The sequence below is a fragment of the Clytia hemisphaerica genome, unplaced genomic scaffold, assembly GCF_902728285.1.
Source record: "Clytia hemisphaerica strain Z4C2 unplaced genomic scaffold, Clytia hemisphaerica genome assembly, whole genome shotgun sequence".
Classification (NCBI taxonomy): domain Eukaryota; kingdom Metazoa; phylum Cnidaria; class Hydrozoa; order Leptothecata; family Clytiidae; genus Clytia; species Clytia hemisphaerica.
The window spans coordinates 13,722-37,493 of NW_027103781.1; the positions used below are offsets into that span (position 1 = coordinate 13,722).

The following is a 23,772-nucleotide window of genomic DNA, read 5'->3' on the forward strand; positions in this document are numbered from 1 at the left end:
CATACTGTAGTCGTTTGGGAGAATGCGGTCTATTGAATAACAAATTACTCTTAACCTGTAAAAAGCTGCTTGTAGTATTTTTCTATTGTTCTAAACAATGGGCCTATTGTTTTAAACCCGAAATCTCACCCTGATATTCTTATAGAAGTTATTCTCATAAAAGAAAAAGTGTGTATGGGTCAGTGAATTACTGGCCCTCAGCAAATGAAAAAAGAAGCTTGAGACAGAAATGTGATCATTGTATAAAATTCTTGCATTCAAACTTTTTGTCCTTAGAGGAATAAAACAAATGTATCAAAATGGTGTGATAATGTAACTAAAACAAGGAAAAATGGGAGACAGGAGGTTTTCAGAGCAGTTGACAGGCAAAGATGCACCTGATTTGGTTTACAAATTGATGCTTGCAGAAGTCAAAATTCTTCAAGAAATGGAGAGTTACACAGAAAAAAGAGCTGCTTTAGACTATGAATATGGTGAAAAGTTAGCCAAACTGCATGAGAAAATCAAAATTGGGGAATCTGATCCACATACAGAGGGTAGTCAAGTTGAAAAGGTATTTTTTGTGAAATTTGTATTACTGGTTCTTTCAATCTATCTTGCAAGCAGTTGCAGATGTTTTAGATTTCTTATTTTAACTTTACTTGAAAATATTCATTAATTAAATTTATTAAATAAATTCAATGACTTGTAGTTTTCTGTGTCTGAGCCAAAAGTGGTGAGATTTTATCACCTATTTTTGATATCACACATTGTATTTTAGTGACTACTTTCCACTATTTTTGTGCTTTAGGCCTGGCGCACTTACTTAACAGAGTCTGAGAATAAAGCTATTACAATAATGAACAACGCAAAGAATCTTGGTGGGAGCACCCAGCAGAGCATCAAGAATCTAAGGGCAAGAAAGAAAGACACTGCTGATAAATTCCAACAACAAAAATTAAAAATTGAAGCTGAGTATTTGAGAAGTAATGGAGAAGCTGACCGCTTGCAAGCTTCCTATCAAGTTGCTTTGAAAGAAGCAGGAAAACTGAAAGATAAATTGGATGACCTTTACAAGAAAAATAAAAGTTTGTGTTACTTCGAATAAACGCCCTTACTTTTAAACTCTCCCCCCCCCTATTCGAACTGATTTTAACCTGTTTCTACACCCCTGATGTGATGTATTTATACTCAAATAATAATGAAAAACAAAATAAGGTTCCAATTTACACAATACTAAAGTGACCTCAGTTCTGAATTATTCAATGAACGCTTTCTTTTTAAACACCCAATAAACGCCGGCCCCTCCTAAATTTAAAAAGATTTAATGAATGCTTGGTATGCCAGAAAAACTAGCATTTTGACATTTTCTGGAGATAATTATTCTATCTTTATTGAAATTTTTTACAAAAAGAAAAAACAGTAAAGGGAAATTTTTTTTCGTCATGCTATTATTATTAAAAATTTTTGTTTCAAAATACAAAAGTGTCTGATTTATCTTTGTCAGCACAGCAATAAAAATGAAAGATGTTTTCATGCAATGTTCATCTGTTAAGCTTCAAATAATTTTAAATTTTTTTTCCAGGTCAAAGGGACTGGCAAAAAGGCAAGGAGCGTTTTGATGATGCTTCAAGGAAACTTCACATGAATCACAACTTGTATTTTTTGTCCATCAAATTACTCAATATACATCAGAACCATAAAGTATATGAACTAAATCCCCATATATTGGACACAGCACAAGAAATTGAAACAAAATACTTGAAAGTATGGTAAGTATATAGAATAAAAATACTACCTGCTCTTATTAATTTTGGTATCTTATGTTTAGTCTAAAATGTTGATTAATAGTGTGACAATACTACTATTTATCAAAGAATATATCAATATCGCAGCCTTTCTTGTCCTGAATAAAATATTTACTTTTAAGCTTTGGAGAATGAAAAATTCAAAACCACAGAACCACATGTCGCATTCATCTTGTTTCTAACTATTCCATTAAATTTATTTGCTGTGTGTAGCATTTTCAAAGACCATTTTAATAATTTTCAATTTCAGGAAAGATATATTCCTAGAAATAGTGGATAACTCAAGTTGGAGTCGAGAAGAATTCATGACATCTGAAAATGAGCTGCGACAAACAATAGATTTGGTGTCACCTGCAACAGAATTCAAACATTTTATAGCTGTGAATAAGTAAAACTTATTGATATCAAATTATATTAATTTTTATGTTTTTTTGTTTATAAACCACTGGAAACCAGGGTATTTTGAATGGCCAAAACTGAAAGCAGATTTATTTTTGTATCGTGAAAATTATCTATTATATTCATATATCGGGTGACAGGCTCCACGAGTAGTCTTTCATAGAATTCCAGTGGATATGCTTGTGTCTAATAATTTTCTGGGCTTACAGGTCACAAGCTTTTTTATGGTTCAAAAGGTGACTGATGGCTACTTCAATCTAGGGTCAGTTTGCATATGTGTATGCTGCTCTGCCACCTACATCTTCAAATTAGAAAATAAATTTCTTTCTTCATACAACTATTTCAAACTCTCTTTTTCTCAGAAAAAGCAAGAAGCCATTGTTTCCCCACTTATTTGACACCAAATTAATCGAAGATTCAAATGCTACAAGTGGGTTGACAGATGACATGTTGGCTGTGAATGATCTGACTCATGATCAACTGATCAATAAGTGAGTTTTAATTTATATTGTCACCCCAATGTCATTATTTCTGCAACCTTTTTCAAAAAACTGATTCTCACAGGGCTCTTAGTCAATTCAGTAGTTCTGTTTAACTACTGTTTAACTACTGGGTTTCTACCAGTTGATTGTCTTTTGTTGGTGGACCTGGAACTTACAGGAATTTGATAAATCTCATTAAATCATTTTCCAAATGATATCGGTGACTATGATGGTTAGGTTTTTGTAGAAAGATATTACTTTCGTCTTGTTTCAAATTTGATTTTTTCTTCCACGGCGATCTGTAATCGGATTTATCGGATTAAAAAAATGCTCTTATTTGGTCGTAAAGAAAAATTCACGATATTTAACGACAGAATCCTTCTTTTATCCGATAGGGAAGATAAAAACGAATATCCAGTGAAAATTTGAGAACTTTAGCCCTTCCCAATCGGGAATTAAGTTGATTCCAATTTTGAGGGATCTAAAGCGGGATAAAGCTGGATTTTGAGGGATCTAAAATTAAACTTTTCAAAAATTTCCCAATTTTGAAAAGTTTTTATCAAAAAAAAATTTGTTTTCAAATAGTTTTACGTATGGGCATTATTGACTCAAAAAATGGGGCCGTTAAAAAACTTTCGGTTTCCCCGATTTTTAAACATTACTCTAAAGATCGCCGTGTTCCTTTATTATAATGACTTGATATTATTTTTAACAAGCAGTATCTTCAGAAATACGAGTATGAGTTTTTGCTAGTTTTAGTGTCTCCCCACAATTAGGAAAAACCAAATCCCTTTTACCTTAACAACAATCTTTAAATTAACTTTTAAACTCCAAAATGTCTCTCTTATTTCTTTTAGGAAAATGGATTTAGAGCAGGACAATTCTATATATTTAGATGACCTGGTAAAAAAAGTAAGTTTTGAATGATTTTCATTGACAAAAAAGCTTTTTTGAGAAAAGATGAAGTGAAGATGAACTTTTTTTCTCTCATAGAAATCACAGTTAGAAGAGGAAAACAAGAAATTAAGGAAAATGGCCAATGAAGATAATAACAATACACAATACAGGTTTGTCAAATTTTGTCAGATACTATCACTGCAATTTCCAAATGACCTCTTGAGTTTTGTCACTGCAAGTCCTGCAACCAATCAACGTTAAGTTATTAACTTTTACTTACTTGTGCATGCAATTTGAAACTACAGTCAACTCTCTCTAAATCGAACCTATACTAATCGAAAGTTTATTCAATAATCATTCGAATATTGGTTCCTTTCAGCTAGAAATTAGCATGAAATACTTCTCGGGTGAGTTAAGGCATGTCCCAAATATATTTTGCGTGACGCGCACAAGCGGTGCATTATTCCTTAACTCTCATATAACTCAAAACAATCGTATCAACAAGAGGATTTCGAAAAGTGCTGGGTCAAAAATTTGCATTAAGTCAATCTGAAGATATCGGTGAAAAACTGATTTTGACGTTATAAAATACATAAAAAACACGTCGTGAGTAAGATTCAAATGACGTCATTATTGAAAAACGGCGATAACTTCAATTCTATTAATGCAATCAACACCAAATTTTGACTGGAGTAAGTTAATCGAAATTATCGCCTTTTTTCAATAATGAAGTCATTAAAAATTGTCTTTTTGACGTGTTTTTTCTGTAATTTGAATCTTTCTCTAATTCGAAGAAAATTCTTGGTCCCTTGAAAATCGAATTAGAGAGAGAGTCAAAACGTATTACAGCAACTATTTCGTGACCACATTCTCCTTTGAATTCTAAATACTGAGACTTTTTATTTCAATTTTCATCTTCAAAAACGAAAACATTATAAAATCCTGTAAAATCTCCTGTTTCCATTTCAGTACAATACTGCAATATTCATTATGTCAACAAAAGCTCATAGAATTGAAAGAAACGGAGTGTAAATTCGCTTGTACCAAGGTAATTAATTTGCTGGATCTTGAGGACGTCTCAAAATAAGCATTCAATTATAATGCCACTCCCTTTAGCCCTGTATATCCTTTTCTAAAATTGAAAGCAATTCAATCGACCGTTTGTTGATTCTAATACTTTAGGACCGATCCTTGTTCCCCTTTCTTCTTTCGTCTTTCCTTTCAACTTGGGAGGGAGTCCCTAAATAAAGTGGGGCACATAATTTCTACTTTATTTCGAAGTAGAATTTGTCAATTGCTGAACCTTCCCTTCTAACATACAAGTCACAATTGACTTGAGAATTTAAAATGCCTTGGATTGAAAAAGACTCTTTTGTGATTATAACTCCCATTCATGTACTTGGGAATGTACAAGGTGGCATTTAGGCCTGGAAATTTCTGGATTATGTTTGATGTTTGAAAAACCGTCCTAGCAGGTTTTTCATTTAGGGTTAAATGAACTGTAAGGAATTTTTCATTGTATGAATAAAAAAAGTTGATCACTTCTTCTTAGACACAATGTGCAAGTTCTACGAATACTAGAGATATCCAACTTTTATCATTCATTTTAGGTTCAATTTGATAGTATAGAGGATGCATTGAGTCGAGAATCAAATCCTAAGCAACCTTACATCGATCTTTCACCACCACGGCCATCCTCGTCAAAATCAAATACTTCGCTTAATTCCACAGCTGCTGGTGTTAGTAACGAAGTCAGTCATTTTTTATATTGTTCTTATAGCTGCGAATATAATAGACTTTCAGGGATTTTTCTAAGAATTTTGAGCTCCGTTTATGTAAACTTAGATTGAGTTTCTAATTATATACCTGAAAGGGAATCCGCTCATTGAAGCTGTGCATTGATGAAGCTGGGGGTCTGGGAAGTGCTTTAAGACCCCTGAGTCAAGGGAAAAGCCCTGTTGGAGGTTCAGAGGGCGAAGTTCTTACTAAGGATCGGGTGAATATCTCACTGAATGGTGCCATTTTAAATTAAAAAAACACAAATGTACGTTTTCTTTCGTTTTTAGGTTGAAACTATCGGCTTTGGTCAGTAAAATTGTTACTTCGTGTTGTTACAAATTATGATTTTTTTTCTTCATTTATTCAGCGTTCCGACCCACCCGAACGCAAAGCTCGTTCTTCAACGTTACCAAGAACATTGGCGAAAAATTTCCGTCGTAAATCGTTGACCTCACCGCCCAAAGTTCCTGTCAAACCACGGCCACCGTCGCCGTCTGTCAGCTCTGATACTGAGGGTGATTACGATGATGTAAGTGTGTAAATTTTCCAGTTTCTTTAGCCATATTAACTTATTTCCAGCGTTATTGAGTAATATAGAATATATCATTTCATTACTGACTGAAGCATAGACACTGATTTGATTGGCTGAATTTGATTTTTCCTATTTTATATTTTCATGTTTTAAAATGACTAATTTACAAGCAAAATTTGATATTTGCGTCTCGCTGGATTTAATTTTTCGCGGGAATTTTATTTCGAGAATTTCGGAGTCAATTTTCTGACACTAAAGCAAATCGGATTAATTTTTGGCAGAAAAACTAAACTTCAATCGATGGAGATCAATTACCATCATAACAATATTTTTGAAAATGAGGTAAGTGTTGTTCGTAACGTAATTCTATGAAAAGGTCAATTGAATTTGACTAAATAATCGGCCTCATTTAGAAGTTTTTTGTTTTTTTTTTTCAGCCTGAAAGTAGCGGTGGAGGACCGAAAACGTTGGCGCAGTGTGATTACTTTCACGGTAGCGTGGATCGGAGCACGGTGACACGGTTATTGAAATGTGACGGAGATTTTATCGTGCGTGAGAAATCCGGCAGTTCGGCTGATTACGTATTGAGTGTGTTATGGCGTGGTCAAACTAAACACTTCATTTTAAAAGCTGACGACGTAAGATTATTTGTCTTCTTAATTACTTTCGACTTAAATTTTGCAAGTTCCAAATTATTTTTAACCTGTTTGGTGTCATGAGTTAGGGTGTATCACACTCAGGGTTGCCACGCCTCCTAAAAAATCCTAAATTCTCCTAAATTTTGAAAAGTCTCCTAAAATCTCCTCAAATCTCCTTAGGAAGTTGAAATTTTGAATACTTTCTCCTAAAATCTCCTAAAAAATATTTTACCAAGTTTTCAAAAATTCAATTTACTCTGATTATCAAATTTTCATTGCTAAAATGATCCTATTCATGGCATACATGATTGTTGACAAAAGCATTTCACTCTGTATGCTTAAAGGTCTTTAAAAACATTGGAAGTTATGAAAATTTTGTAGAATTTTCTCCTCAAAAATCCTAAAATTCTTTTAAAAAGTGTGAAAATCTCCTCAAAACTCCTAAATTTTTTCCCCGTAATTTTCAGTTTCTCCTAAAAATATAGTTGAAAATCACCTAAAATCTACTAAATTCTCCTAAATTTTGATCAAAACAAAATAGTGGCAACCCTGCGACACTGTTGCTTGAAAGTTGCTTGAAAATATGGGAACAAAGAATTGCACGATTGCGTAATCGTGTTTCAAGCGAATTCCAAGCAAATTAAAACTATGATTTTGTGTTGATATGATGGTAAAACAATACTTTTATCAGTGAGAAGGCAATCCTTGAAGTCGGTATATCAACGTGAATTTGTTGTATTTTGAACCGTCTGGTAACTTAAACTTATTCTTACAACATTGTTACAAGCTGCTTCAAGCCTACGCCAAAGTAACAAAGGGAATTAATGCTTTCGCTTGAACGTTTCACGTACATCAGCAAGAAGTAGTAAAAATTCTTCTCCTCTAGACTTTCATCATTCTATCAACAAAACATTTTTATGATTTAGAAACGTTAAGGCCATTAGCTTGAAACTTGTGTGAAAACTCAGTGTGAAAACAACCATAGACGATAATAATAGTTCTTTTGATCCTTAGAAATAAATCAAGATTATTTAAATTTGAATAAACAGGGGGCCTTAGTTCCGAGGATTTCGGCCTTGAAATGATACTTCAGAAATCGGGGTTTGGGCTTTTATTAGGCCCTGGATGTAACTTAAAATTCAGGAACAATCGAGACCAGAAGTTCTGAAAGAATACCTGAGGATTGAGCCAGAAAATTCTGGTAAAGCGTGTACTTTATTATCAATCTCAAATTAACAGAATTAATAATTAATAATTTCATTTTGAGAATGGGAAAAAATAAAGAATATATGACCTAGATTGCAAGCACCACGATAACATTTTTAATTTCGAATTATAGAAAGATTCAAATAAAAGAAGTTTGAATAAGCGAGAGTCAACTGTATTGTAAAAAATCAAGACAAAATGATTTTTGAGACCAGTGTGGCTAAAATTTAGCAGACTTTGGTTTTTCTAACAGGTCGAAGAAAATAATACCGAATTTTAGCACGGTGACACGTAAACAATTTTTTCTTTGCGTTACTGGATGCCAACCATAAAATTTGGTTCAAAATTCTTGATTTTTATTCCCTTGAAAAAAAATAAGAAATAGATGTTGGCCCAAGATTTGAATGCTTAAACTACGCTTTCGTTCTCTCTCTCTGTCCGTCTTCCACCACCATTCCCGGGTTGATTTCGACTGTCGTCGTTCCCAATGTTTAAATCCGGTTCTATTGTATTTGTATTACCGCAAAGTATTCTACAGTTCCAGAACTGTCGAAACTTTGAAAAACAGAATAAATAGATAAGTGGATCTAACAACATCATTGTTTTGGAGCCAAAGAATAGCAACCGATTTACTGCGACCGGTATAGCATTAGAATCTACCATTGAAATAACTGTTATCATTGACCATGGTAGAATGAACATACAAGTGTAGAGATTAAATTTAACCAGATCTTTCACACCACGTTTAAGTGTCCTAAGGAGATCAAATCTTTCAGCTTCTCGACCGTGTAAGTTTGGTATGTTCCGAGTCCGCCGTTCACTCAGGTCACGGATACGTACGGCTTGTTTACCCAAAACTAAAATGATGATACATATCACGGTACGCCAGACTGTTAGTAGGATCAAAACATTATTGATTGGGTATTTTTGTGTAGTAAAGTCTACTACTACATTAAGATCTATAAAGTATACAGGACATACCACTAAAATAATCAAAACACTCACTGCAAGCAGTGAATAATTAAGTCTTTGTTTGTAAACTAATGCAGGATATCTCAAAGGGTATTTAATAGCAATCCAACGGTCCAAGCTCATAATGGCGGTAACAGCGAGGGAAATGCAATGAAAAGTGACAGTAAGAAATTTAAACGACTCGCAGAATAATGTACATTTTCTTGAGCGTACACCAATATATACCAATCCTGAAATGATCTCAAGTATGTATGCCAGTGATAGGAATCGTATTAAATGATACAAATTGTCTACAGCCAAATTTGCTTTGTAAATGATATATTGGCTACATAAATGTAATACTAAAGTTATGCCTTGGATAGTTGAGAATATTCCTACAAAATGAAATGACGGGTGAATGGGCGGGATGATGGGCGGCCTTGCAAATTTGACAGTCATGTTGTATGAGGTAGTGTTGTTCATGGTAGCAAATTTGTGTTGTTATTTTCTTCTTCTTCCTTTTTTTTAAAGCTTTCTAATTGTTTTTTCTTCTTTACTTGTACTTTTTCCCTCTAAGCTTTTTATTTTCAATTTGTACCACATCCTTTCTAACAGTTCTTTTTATACTTTATTACTGGCTTACCTTTTTCTTTCTTGCAGCAAACAATAAATTTGAAAATTTAGTTCACTGATTATAGTTTCAACACGTTATCCTCTTTCAGGGATAAATAGCTTTAATTTGCTTTTTGTACTTTTTTGCCTTGCTCTTACTGTATACTGCGTCCTATTTTGAGAACTCTTAAAGGTTTAAATTGTTTTTCAATAAGAGTGATATCGTTTGCTTACTCATCAATTTTAATTAACAAGCTTTTTCACATTGGATTGACACCGATGTCGAGTAAGATTGGTTAAGGAAAAGGAAAGAAAAACATTTTTTTACTTATATCAGCATAAAATAACAATAGGCAGACACTGTCCTGATATGAAATATTTGTCTGATGTGATACGGAAACACTTATGTAAAACAAAACCTTTAAGAAGAATGATACTCAAAACCAAAAAATAAGAACAATTCGAAGGACCCGAAATTTCAGCAAATGAAGGGTCGAATTAGATAAAAAAAAGTAATGTGCAATACTCCGATTCAGCTTGAAAAATGAGCCATTCCATTTTATATCTATACAGGGGGTGGACGAACATTTCCAGGGTGTCTCTAAGGGAGTGGTTTTTCATTTTTCCAGGGGGTACAAGAACTTGTTTTAAAAGTTCCAATTTTCGGACTGATTTCAGTTTGTTCATCCTCACTTAACATTTGTTAAGCCAGGCCAAATATTAGCCGGACAAGGTTGAAGTTCCAAAAATTACTGTGAACAACATATTTTCGCCTACGTCTTATGAGTTTCAGCGCACTCGGCTAGAAAATACCGGGTGTCCCAGAAAAAAGTCCCCTCTTTGAATTATTTGTCAAATTTGGTCACCTAGATCAAAAGTTACAGTCTAACAGGGCCGGCGAATCAATTTTGAAAGTGGAGGGGCCAAATAGTAAGTGTCTAAGGAGGCGCCACCATGGTTGGCGCCGACGGGCCTTTCTTAGCAAAAAAGTGGGGGGGGCCATGGCCCCCCCCCGGCCCCCCCAGTTTCGCCGGCCCTGTCTAAATGCTAAAACATTACTTTTCAAAAAAGATTAAAAAAATAAAAAAATTTCTTTATTATGATTTAAGAAGATTTAATACCCTCGTTTTTCACCGTATTTTAACTTTTTTTGAAAAGTAATGTTTTAGCATTTAGGCCATAGTTTTTTATCTAGTTGACCAAATTTAACAACTGACCCCTCATGCCATTCCTTATTAATATTAAGCTATAGTTTAGACGGTCCACTTTTTGCCCTGCTTATTCTAATTGTAAATAAATGTTAGCATAAAGTTGCCTTTTTTGACGTCAATGCAATGACTTCTTTCAATCTTTTTTCAGGCAAAGATTTTGACTGCAAACTTTTGGTCTACTCTAACAATTAGATGAGACAGACAGGGCAGAAAGTTGGCCTTCTAAACTAGAGCTTAGAGCATCCATACACAATACAACGTAGAAATTCTTATCTTAACCACCAAGCTCATTGTTTTTGAAAAATGTCCTAATTTGCCCTGACTCTTCTTTTACTATGTTGAATATTTTGTTTGTAGATTTATTGAAATTGGTGAAAATAAGAACCATGTTAAAAACATTTTAAGGCTTGAAACTTAAAAAGTTAAGAACAAACGAAGGCTTGAAAAATTTTGGATGCTATAATAAAAAAAACTTTAAAGTTTTATGCAAACTGCGTTTCATTTTGCTGAGCTAAAAAGAGCTAAAAATGTAAATAAAGAACTCGTTAATTATTCTCAAGTCCATTATAATATTTTTGTTTATCAGACTAACAGAGAGAAAGGAATAAAGTGAGTCGTCTGTCTATACTGAGACATCAGCGAGCCATGAGCTCTTTATTCCAAACAATGAACTCAAAAGGGGGTAAAAGCAACAACTAGAGGCAAAAACCAGCTACGCTCAAAATGATGATGTCAATGTTAGCGTTCCGCTTTAAAGGTTTCATTTTTACATAAGTGTTTCCGTTTCATATCAGACACATATTTCATATCAGGACAGTGTCTTGCTATTATTATATTATGCTGATATAAGCAAAGAGTTGTTGTTCTTTTCCTTTTTCTGACCGATCTTGCTTCACATCCGTGTCAATTTAAAGTGAAAAAGCTTGTGAATTAAAATTGATGAGTAAGCAAACGATATCACTCTTATTTAAAAGCAAAACCTTTAAAGTCTGTCACCCAGACTCATCCGAATGAATATTCGAACGGGGTGATCGACTAACATAAAAAAAATTGCACCAAAATCTGCTGTCAATCAAACACATACACGTCTTTTTTATAAAAAATAAACCAGCTGCGCTGGAAGCTCCGGCTTAAGAGATTAAAAGATGTGAAAGATGAGTTTGTTGAGTTAGTTGTGTTAGAACGTTGCCCACAAACTGCTAATCAGAACAGATCAGAAAGCAAAGTAATAATTTTATTGCAGAGCGAGTACGAGAAATAATCTTAACGAATAAATAAACCAGCTGGAAGTTTAGCTCTTCTAAGTGATTACACATGCACTTTCTTGCCTAAAGAACCAACCCCGCCCCCCGCCCACTCATCCTCGACTAAAAAGTTCAAAATTGGAGCTAAATGAGATTTAGAAGTCAATATTTCCAAGTTCTTGATTTGATTGTCCAGATAAAATTTCGGGGAGAAAAATAGCCTAAATTAGAGGCCACGGGCTTTTAGCTAAGCATTATTTTTTCTGTTGGGATAATACTTGGGGGAGAGTAGGATAAACCAAATAAAATGGTACAATAGTGTGTATGTAATAAATAGTGGTATATTTGGAAAAAAACTGTTTCGGGTTTGAAAAATCTTCAAAAGGAACGGTCGCCCCAGCCAATGAAATTACGACAAAGTCCAAAAAATATCATTTTCAGTTATAACACTGTGAAAATTTCTCCGATCTTGTTCAAATTTACACAGGAATTGTGTTTTAGTATCCTTTACTGAATTCTCATAGTGATATGTTTGTAAAAAATCTGTTTCGGGTTTGAAAAATCAAAAGGAATGGTCACCAGCCGCGACGAAATTACAACAAAGTCCAAAAATGATAATTTTCAGCCATAACACTGTCTGACTGTGAAAATTTCTCCAATCTTGTTAAAATTTACACAGGAACTGTGTGTGTTTCAGTATCCTTTATTGAATTCTCATAGTGATATGTTTGTAAAAAATCTGTGTCGGGTTTGTGTTTGAAAAATCAAAAGGAACGGTCGCCAGCCGATGATGAGTACAACAATAAGAAAGTCCAAAACAGGATCATTTTCAGCCATACATAACACCACAAGAAATACTGTGTATCAATGGCTGTGTGTTTGAAAGTTTCATTATCTAGTTCGAAAATCCTACCTAATCCTAAAGGGACAACCACCAATTATATCATCATGAAAAATGACCAAAAGTCCAAAAATAGATCATTTTTACAGCATAAAATCATGAGAAACACACGTATTTGAATTCAGTATACAGTACAACGTACAACGCACCATCAAACTTCTCATAAATCATGTCCAAAACATCATGAATAAGGATGGAAATGATCGATTTTTCACTGAGATTTGCCAGTATTTGCTACACAGTCAGCTAGTCCACTTTCGATAGCCATCTTTTTCTAAATACTTTTCGGCCAATCAAATCACAGTATTATCGGAATCAGTGATCCGTTTTTGTTAAATCGGAATAGATCATCGGATTAGATAAACAGACAAAAAATGTCTTAACCATTGTCGGAAGAGAGAATTAAAGGCTCCTAGGCCGGAGCAAAAAGCATGTTGTAACATTACTATCGGGTACCTAATAAACCGGGGCTTTGGAATAAGCGGGGCGGGAGAAAAATTCTCAAAACTTAATTACCCGGGGGAGGGGTTGGAAAAGAAATGTCTTTGGTGGAAAAAAATTGAAAAGGAAGCTAATACAGCAGAATTAGGGCAACATAGAGAACTTTCAAAAACGTTTTCCTAAAATCAATAAGCGGGGGGTTCGAATAAAAATGTCCTGGGTGGAAAAATTTCGAAAAATTTTAATCAGCGGGGAGACGCTTATTAGGTACGCGGGAGTAAAACTCGAGGAGGTTTTGTAAATTTTTTTAGACCTTGGTATACTTATTACTCATTATGGTGTCAGAGTTAACAGGTGTCTCAACAAGGGTCTGCTTGATCTTAAATGTGTTTTTTTTCTCTTACTTTGAAGGGTATGTACAAACTAGAAGGAGAATCATTTCCAAGTATTCCACAATTGGTTGATCACCACCATCAAAAAAGATCTATAGTTCAAGCAACAACCGGTGTTATCCTAGTTAACCCGATTCGGATTGCATTTAAACCGGGTGATGGGTACACCTATAAACAAACGGACGTACGGCTAGACCAAACTCTCGGTAGTGGACATTTTGGAGAAGTTTTTAAAGGTTATTTGATTCCGCTGAAAATGCCGGTCGCTATAAAGTCGTGTAAACCTAAAGATGACGTAGCAAATCAGAAACAGAAATTTATTGAAGAAGCAGAAATCATGAAACCGTGTCAGCACCCGAATTTGATCAAATTGATTGGTGTTTGTATAGACAGGGACCCTTATTATATTTGTAAGTGTGGTGATAATTTACTAGGTTTCAAATCTTATCTGTCAGTGCTCCTAGCTAAAGATTGACATCTGACAGGATCTAATTTTCATATCATGATTGGAATTCAAATAGATGTGATAAGAAATATCATATAGGGGGAGGACTATAATATACCTATTTTCTGCCCTTTTTACGCTGGTCCTTATTGGTGTTATTCTTTTCGTCATTGGCGTAATAAGGGTGTGTAAGGGATCAGAATACACGGGTTTCGAATTAAATCTGGCGCGAGAGAAAAAATCAAGTAAATAAAAGGAGCGATAAGGGGAAATGCCTTATAAAAGGTTGATAGATTTCCTTTCTTCTCTTTTGAAAGCCAGGTGTTCATTCAAAAGATGTTTTTCTATTTTAAATTCAATAAAAGAAATATGATTAAACGATTGACTTTTTATTTTAATGTTTTTTGTTTTCATAATGACCCATAAAGTCTGTCAAAATGGAAAAATGAGCTAAATTGCTTGATACACGGCCAATTTTCGTTCTGTTTACTTGATATTTTTCGTGCAAATTTACATGGGATCAAAGCTGAAGCTAAGCAAAAATTTAATTCGAAACCCGTGTATTGAATAAGGGCCGTGCTAAAAATGGAAAAAAACTGAGCTTTTTGTGTAATAAGGGCCGGCCTTAAAAAGGGCCGATAATGTAGTATCAAATTTGGCATAACTGTTATAATTTCTTTTGCTTTAGTATTGGAACTATGCGAGAAAGGCGATCTGCTGAACTTCCTTCGCAAAGAATCGGTACGTCTGAATCCGCAACAGCGGATCAAGATGGCGAATGACGTTGCCAATGGAATGTCTTTCTTAGAACGAAACAAAATCATTCATCGAGATTTAGCTGCTAGAAACTGTCTGGTGAAGCTTGATATGACGGTGAAGATTTGTGATTTTGGAATGTCCAGGGAAGAAGAAGAAGAAGGTATGCTCACTGCAGTTGACTCTCGCTAATTCGAATTCGATAGGGGGAATATAATTCTCTGTTCGGATATCAGAGAGATTCGAATAATAGAAAATATTTTATGAGCGTTTACCCTTGATGGATTTTTTATAAGATACTTTAATAATTGGTCATTTGAAATAATAAAAATGACACGTTCTTTAGAAAAAGTAACCAAATTGTTTTATTACTGGTTAACGACCAACCAAATCAAATAAGAGCTTGTAAATACTCCATCTCGTCCCATTCATTCGAATAATAGAAGTTTGAATTAGCGAGATTTCACTGTATTTCTTTACTGTAATCAGATTCAATCTTTGGGATGGATAGATTGAGTATTTGACATGGATAACCCAGTAGTAATTTTATGACATCAAAGGTTTTGTTTTTAATTAAGAGTGATATCGTTTGCCTACTAATCAATTTTAATTCACTTTTTGGACCTACCCCGGTGGAGGTCCTATAAATTAACCCATGTTAGTTTGTTAGTTAATTAGTGCGTTCGTTACCAGCTTTTCTCGAGATTGGCTCATTAGTTTTTTCTGATTTTTTTGCACAAAGATGTTTAACTATAAACCCTCGAATGTGACGGAGCCGGATTTTCGAAAAAAAAAATTTTGTTGTAAATTTGGCCAAAAAACGGCTAAAAGGCCTAAAAGACGGGTTTTTTGGACTTTGTGAAAAATTGGATCATTAACTTTTTCTGATTTTTTGCATGAAAGTAGGGTACCATCATAGGTAAAAGATGGCTCAAGCAGATTTTTTCAAAAAAATTTTGTTGGCTCAAAAAACGCATGTTTATCTATAAGAATCACTATTAATAAGCATACATCAATGTTCTTAGTTAAATTACTCAATTTTTTTATAAGATAGATGTTTTTTTTGCTCATGAGGGCTTATAAGCACATTATCAATTACTTAGGTATTAGCTTTTCTCGAGATTGGCTCTTTGATTCTTTATGATTTTTTGTACAAAGATGCATAACTATAAACCCTCGAATGTGACGGAGCCCGACTTTCAAAAAATAAAAACGGGTTTGGATCATTAATTCTTTCTGATTTTTTTGCATGAAAGTAGGGTACCATCATAGGTAAAACATGGCTCAAGTAGATTTTTTCAAAACAATTTTGTTGGCTCAAAAAACGCATGTTTATCTATAAGAATCTATATATTAATAGCCGTAATCTGTATGTCGTTTTGTATGTTTGTCTGTTATACTTTTTTGCACGCAATATTTTTGTTCTTCCAAAAGATAACTTTTAGTTCTTGCTCCACAAATTTGTTTAACGATATTCGCGCCGTTTTATAAAGACTTTGTTTTGATTGATAGTTTAGACTTTTTTTTCTTTTTTTTTTTCTTTCTTTTCTTTTGTTTTATGTTTTCGAATGTAATTAACGACCTAATTTGATTTGAGACATTCGAATTCTTTTCAAAACAAAAGAAATCTTTTAAACAGAATCTGTTAAAGAAAAGAACAAATATAAAATAAAACCATAACAAGTTTGTTAGAACATCAGCAACATTAAAAATACATTCAAAAGGCGGTAAAAACTAGAACTCTTTCTTCGTAAAAAGGGACTTTTAAACATGTATGTCGATAATTATTTTGCTGTAAATCTAAGTCATTGTTGAATTTGAAAATTTATTGAAGTTATGACGAAGTTATTTAAAAAAAAGCAACATAAAGTTGCGCTATCTATCACGCTTTTTTGTCTGCGTGTCCTAGCTGCCTTCCGGGGGGACTATGGTTGCGAGCTGACTTTCGGCCCTGCCCCTCGAACCCTTAGCAGAATAAAGAGTAGAAGAAACAAGGGAAATTGTGTGAATTTTAATTCACTTTTTGGAACTAATTTGACCAAATTTCTATCTTTCTGGGGGCAAAAAGTTGAAATTTTCCTATTTTTCCTATTCTTAGTGGGACTGAAGTTTGATTTTCCGATTTTTCAAACTGCCATGTTTCAGCGAAGCGAGAAAAAAAATCTAATTGCAGAACCGTCTCGGACGTCGCTGGTCGCCGGTATGGTGTAATTTGGGAATGACGCCCTTTCTGTTTTGTGTTCTTTTTTGCCATAAAAATCTTTTTCAAAATATGGTTAAAAGATACGTCACCCGGGAGGGATAGAGTCAAACTTTGAAGAGAATTCTTCCCTTTAATTTTGAGCTCATCGTGTTTAAGCCACCTTCCCAACATCTCAAAGGACTTTAAATGCGTTCAGCAAACAGCTAAACCGGCGTGCGACGCCGCAAATTTTTTTTCCGTAGACGGGCGGAAATATCTTTAATGGTCGGAAATATCATAGCGCAATGGTCGGAAATATCATTTGATGGTCGGAAATATCTTTTGATGGTCGGAAATATCCCAAACTCTGAAAATTTGAAAATTTAATGGTCGGGAATATCATAGCGTAATGGTCGGAAATATCATTTGATGGTCGGAAATATCTTTTGATGGTCGGAAATATCATTTGATGGTCGGAAATATCCAAAACTCTAAAAATTTGAAAATTTAATGGTCGGAAATATCCCGCGCTTTTAAAAATGCTTTATCAGCAAAAAAAATGTAAACAAAAATGGTAGCAAAGGTGGTGTGGTGTGGCCAACTTGTTATGTGTGCCAGACAAGAGTAGTTTTTTATTTTAATTTATTTGGACACTATCTGAGAACTGTTTTATACATTATTTTACACAAGACGTAGACAGCTTTTTAGGGAGAGAAAGTAGTATTGACCTTTTTATTCAAACACGACTCTTGTTTATTTCTTGTATTTTGTATATCCTTTCCTCCTCTAGCCCCCACTGCTCTCAAATCACCCTAAAGCTAGTCCTAACCCTACCCGGACACCCTCCCATTCTAGACCTTACCCCGGGGGGGGGGGGGGGCACTCGATCTGAAAACGACTGTTCGGCGGAAAATTTGGCTCCCAAAATCGAACCTTTACAGTGCATCCAGTACTTTTTTGTCTACATTTTTTTTGCTGATGAAGCATTTTTAAAAGCGCGGGATATTTCCGACCATTAAATTTTCAAATTTTTAGAGTTTTGGATATTTCCGACCATCAAATGATATTTCCGACCATCAAAAGATATTTCCGACCATCAAATGATATTTCCGACCATTACGCTATGATATTTCCGACCATTGAATTTTCAAATTTTCAGAGTTTGGGATATTTCCGACCATCTAAAGATATTTCCGACCATCAAATGATATTTCCGACCATTGCGCTATGATATTTCCGACCATTAAAGATATTTCCGCCCGTCTACGGAAAAAAAATTTGCTGCGACGCCGGGTACCGGCTAGTTACTATTAATAAGCATACATCAATGTGCTTAGCCAAATTACTCAATTTTTTGATGAGATATATGTTTTTTTGCTCACAAAGTCTTGAATATGAAAAAGTATTTCAAGAGCATGAAATTTTGGTTTCTAAAAGTTTTTTTTATAAGAAACAAGCGACTGATTTTAATAGATCGTCACTATATGTGTTCTGAATGATTGTTTAATGGTCACGCTCACGTAGATATCAATTATATAGGTGTTAAATGCATAACCAGGTAGGTCCATAAAAGTATCGCTTGTTCACATTGCATTGACATGGATGTGGAGAAAGATTGGTCAGAAAGAGGAAAAGGAAAACAATATTTTGCTTATATCCGCATAATATAACAATATACAGACACTGTCATGATATGAAATATGTGTCTGATATGAAAAGGGAACACTTATGTTTAAAAACAAAACCTTTAATACAGTCTTCCGATTGTTTCCACTGGTTTCACGACCAGTCGGCTTTCGAGTATGGAAAGCAGTGGAGATTTCGAACCGGGAACCACTGGTCTGTGACCATCAAGCCCTAGACCAATTTGTCCATCGCTCATTCCGCTGGGTTTATTTTTCAGAAAAATAGAAAACCACGGCGTCTCTCAGGCATGTAATTTGAACTGCTCATTATAAGGACTCGTATATCAAATTCTGTACCTTTCCAATCAAACATTATAGTCGAAGTGGGCATTTCAGAAAAAGAAAAAATCACAAAAAATCATCCCATCACGACGCTATCCTGTAGCATATTTAGCTTTCCACACAATCCTGTGGTTAAAATATTCTATTTTTCACAAAAACTTGAACACATTCAAATAAACCAAAGTGGTCCATTATAATAAGGTCGTGGACCATCAGGTACAGTCTTTCAAAAGATCTTTACTTGATTTTCATTTTTGGACCTACCGGGAGGTCCTTTAATTTGACCGTTGTCCGTTCGTCTGTTACAAGCTTTTCTCGGGATTGGCTCATTAGTTTTTTTTAATTTTTTGCACAATGATACAAAATGGCAATGCCTGAAAAGTGACGGAGCCCGATTTTTGAGAAAAAAATTTTGGGGGGGCAAATTTGGGCCAAAAACTACCTAAAAATAAGGTTTTTTGGACTTGGTGCAAAATTGCTTCATTAGTTTTTCCTGATTTTTGGCAGAAAGATAGAGTGCAAGGTACCCTAAAATGTGGCTGAAGTAATTTTTCTCGGAAAATTTTTTTTCATCGTCAAATACGGATTTTCGCTTTTTTGGGGAAATTCCCTTTTACCATTTTCCTGTTAGCAGCTTTTCTCGGGATTGCCTCATTAGTTTTTTTTAATTTTTTGCACAATGATACAAAATAGCAATGCCTGAAAAGTGACGGAGCCCGATTTTTGAAAAAAATTTTTTGGGGGCAAATTTGGGCCAAAAACTACCTAAAAATAAGGTTTTTTGGACTTTGTGCAAAATTGCTTCATCAGTTTTTCCTGATTTTTGGCAGAAAGATAGAGTGCAATGCACCCTAAAATGTGGCTGAAGTAATTTTTCTCGGAAAATTTTTTTTCGTCGTCAAATACGGATTTTCGCTTTTTTGGGGAAATTCCCTTTTACCATTTTCCTGTTAGCAGCTTTTCTCGGGATTGGCTCATTAGTTTTTTTTTTAATTTTTTGCACAATGATACAAAATAGCAATGCCTGAAAAGTGACGGAGCCCGATTTTTGAAAAAAAATTTTGGGGGGCAAATTTGGGCCAAAAACTACCTAAAAATAAGGTTTTTTGGACTTTGTGCAAAATTGCTTCATTAGTTTTTCCTGATTTTTGGCAGAAAGATAGAGTGCAAGGCACCCTAAAATGTGGCTGAAATAATTTTTCTCGGAAAATTTTTTTTCGTCGTCAAATACGGATTTTCGCAAATTTGGGCCAAAAACTACCTAAAAATAAGGTCTTTTTTTGGACTTGGTGCAAAATTGCTTCATTAGTTTTTCCTGATTTTTGGCAGAAAGATGGAGTGCAGGGTACCCTAAAATTTGGCTTAAGTAATTTTTTCTCGGAAAATTTTTTTTCGTCGTAAAATACGAATTTTCTTTTTTGGGGGAAATTCTGTTTTACCATTTTCCTGTTAGCAGCTTTTCTCGGGATCGACTTTTTATTTTATTTTTTTTTTTCATTTTTTGCACAATGATACAAAATAGCAATGCCTATAAGTGACGGAGCCCGATTTTGAAAAAAAAATTTGGGGTAAATTTGGGCCAAAAACTACCTAAAAATAAGGTTTTTTGGACTTGGTGCAAAATTGCTTCATTAGTTTTTCCTGATTTTTGTCAGAAAGATAGAGTGCTAGGTACCTTAAAATGTGTCTGAAGTAATTTTTCTAAGGAAAATTTTTTTTTGTCATAAAATTTTCAAAAAAAGACGACCAAGTTACACAATGATAAAAGAAAATAAATCAGACGTTTTTGCATTGTTCTAAAACTTATTGTGTTTGCTCAATACCAATAGTAAAATATGTAGAATACCTACTTTTATCTGATATTGATCAAGGTAGGTCCATTCAGCATGTTGCTTGTTTATTTTTGCAAAGGTTTGTACACAATGAAAGAAACCAAAGTCATTCCTTTCAAATGGACAGCACCGGAAGTATGGAGATATAATCGGTATACCTCCAAGTCGGACGTCTGGTCATTCGGAGTCACCCTATGGGAAATCTTCTCTGGCGGTAAACAACCGTATCCGGATAAGAAAAACCACGTATGAAGCTTTATATTTTTTTCCATTTATGATGACCTTTACTTAAGCCTTCTGTAGGGCTATTTGCTCGACCTCAAGCAAGTTCCAAAGTCTCTAAGTACGGTGGAATCTTTTTAACTCGAACCTCTAAAACTCGAATGTTTCCTTAACTCGAACTTATTTTCTAGTCCTTTCAGATAACAATTCCTTATAAACTTTACTCAAAATTACTTACTACAAATTTGTGTTCCCCTGTTAATTCAAGTTATAGAGGTTTCATTGTACCGAAATAAGCTTTTAGCAGATTTTTCTTTTTGTAGAGGGAATTCTTCCCAAGGAAATTCAAAAGTTGGTAGTTTTGAAAAAGCTTTTGGGTATGATTATTTGGGATCTACTTTAGGCGTAAAAACTTCCGCGAGTAGAGACGAAATTGCGAGATTGTAAAATCGTACAATCTACGATACCTTATTACACGAATATTTATTACTAGTCATTTTATTAACACGAATAAAATTTACGTTGTTTTCCTTGAAAAGGCAGAAAAATTCGTGTTAATTTCAGATCGTGCAAATTTCAAGGCGCCGTCGAAAACCTGCCTAGTAATATTTGTGAAATAAGGTATCGACTTTAGCGAGTTTAAAGAAAAATATTTTTTCTCATGAGTATATTGTTTTTGTGTTTTGCAGTAATTATTACCTCCTACTTAAATTGCAAATTTCTCTTTCGCAAATTAAATGTCGGCCTTTTTAACTCCCCCTTGAAAATGCGAAAATACTCCCTACAAGAGTACTGTTGTTTTTCCCCGGTCCCGCCCCCATATCATTTGTCGCTAAATGGTACTCTGCTTTTTAACGAAAACATGTTCAACGCGAGAAAACAAGTTGGCCAACACCTAAGAAAAAATTGAGAAGATTTTTCGACTAGTGTTATTTCTGAAATGATGAAGAAATACTTTTAAAGCTCCTTTTAATCCACAAGTAATCATTTTATTATCAACATCGAAAACTATTTAAGAAGGTCTTTAAAGTTTAAATTTTCCTCATCATCAAAATTATTCATTGCAATTTTTCAAAGTTTCAGAACCCAAAACCCAAAACTCAAAACAAGACCATAAATGCCATTAATGCAAAAAATTAAATTAAATTTTGTAGATATCAAATGTGCAAAATTCAGTATTCTTCTAAACCTTTAGTTTGCCATTTTTCGATGTTTAGAACCTACGCTAATATATGCTATTCTTCTTTTGCAGGAAGCGAAGCGTTATGTAGAAGAAGGGAACCGCCTCGATGCGCCCTCGGGAACGCCTCCATCTGTAGATGAACTAATGAAATTATGTTGGTTAGAATTAGAACAAGATCGACCAAATTTTCAAGAAATTTGTCGAAGTTTGAAGGATATGAGAAGAACAAAGAGATAAAGAACCATTGGGCTCTTCCAGAAAAAAATTTCGTTCATGGGGTTGGAGGATATATTATTTTTTTCCAGGATCTGCCCCTGGACATAACGATTTTTCACCCCTGGACACGTGTTTTACCCCTGGACAAGCATCAAATCGACCCCTGGACACTAAAATCTACGCCTGGACATTGCAAATTCACCCCATGGACATGGCAGTTTTTCAGGATTTTTTCGATACCCTTGGACAACAATATATCTTTCACTTCCTATGAACGGTTCTTTTCTGGAAGATTCCATTGCGAAAGTGTAGTCTTTTTGTAGCGTTCTTCTAATTAAGGTAGTTCATCGTGAATATCTTATATTCTTACACTCAATAACCCTTAGATTGTCTTATCACCGTCATATAGTGTTAACTCTGGCTGTAATTACATCCTGTCATTATCTTACGTACAGGGTAATAGGTTTTGATTGTTGTTTTGTTAAATCATTCATTCAAACGACGATACTGTTTAAACAAGATAAAAAAGTTTCAGTATTTCAGAATTTGCTGACGGAAGTTAATGGGTTCCGTGTCTCAGACAAGGGCCACATCATTTATAGGCAGGAGGGAATGTTTTTATTTGGTTCGGAGTTTGATAATAATATGATATGAAGTTTGGTTAAAAAGTTATTTCAAATTTTATTACCCTTGGAACTGCAAATATGAACAGACTGCTCCAGATAATATGTCATTTAGTTTTTAGTTGTAGAAAAAAAGAATTAGTTTATTTTTCTGGTTTATGATGTAAATATCTTCTATATTTTTCTAAATAATTCAATATTTTTTATATTTCTTTAAAAAAATACCTGTTTCTATTTTATACGCATTATTATATTATAACAAAAGGGTCGTTCATTCCCCTTTTGAAGTTAAGTTTAACGATTTTGATATTGCCTGGAATTTCATTTTGACGATTAGTGGATATGGAACTTTTATATCATTCAGGCAATTTAGCAGCTATTTGAATTCAATTTTTATCAAATGCTGCAATTTACAAGTAGCCACTCCATAAGTTTTAAATTAAAAAGTCAACAAAATTTTATTCATTTAGGCGAAAGCTTTTAGGTATAACCATCTTCAGTGCTATAGATCTTACAAAATCCAAGAATAAAAATCTACACTGCAAGATCTAGCACTGATAATAGTTATACCGAAGAGCTTTCTCTAATATAAAATTTTGTTGCCTTTTGTATATTTATTAATACGAAGGAAACTCTTTACATCGAACCTCTATAACTCGAATGTCTCCTTTTAACTTGGACAAGTTTTCTCGTCCCTTCAGTTAACAATGCCTTATAAACCTTCCTCCATAACTCGAAATTTCCATAACTCGAACAAATTTGCGTTTCATCGTTCGTATTCGAGTTATGGTAGACTCCACTGTATAATGTTCAAGAAGCTCCGCGATAATGAAAAAAGCGCTAGTATTTATACATATGTTTAACTTAAACTAAT

General features: G+C 34.2%; 1 protein-coding gene across 1 annotated transcript; it reads left to right on the top strand.

The window, feature by feature from the left end:
* Positions 1 to 277: 277 nt before the first annotated feature.
* On the top strand, positions 278 to 23,421 carry LOC136806201 (tyrosine-protein kinase Fer-like). The gene is made up of 15 exons (XM_067062762.1): positions 278 to 553; positions 791 to 1,067; positions 1,565 to 1,751; positions 2,038 to 2,175; positions 2,549 to 2,677; positions 3,526 to 3,580; positions 3,662 to 3,735; positions 4,535 to 4,613; positions 5,176 to 5,316; positions 5,712 to 5,873; positions 6,314 to 6,514; positions 13,492 to 13,882; positions 14,606 to 14,836; positions 20,734 to 20,900; positions 22,129 to 23,421. The coding sequence occupies exons 1-15, from the start codon at positions 332 to 334 to the stop codon at positions 22,294 to 22,296; spliced, it is 2,622 nt and encodes an 873-aa protein (XP_066918863.1). The 5' UTR covers positions 278 to 331; the 3' UTR covers positions 22,297 to 23,421.
* Positions 23,422 to 23,772: the final 351 nt, after the last annotated feature.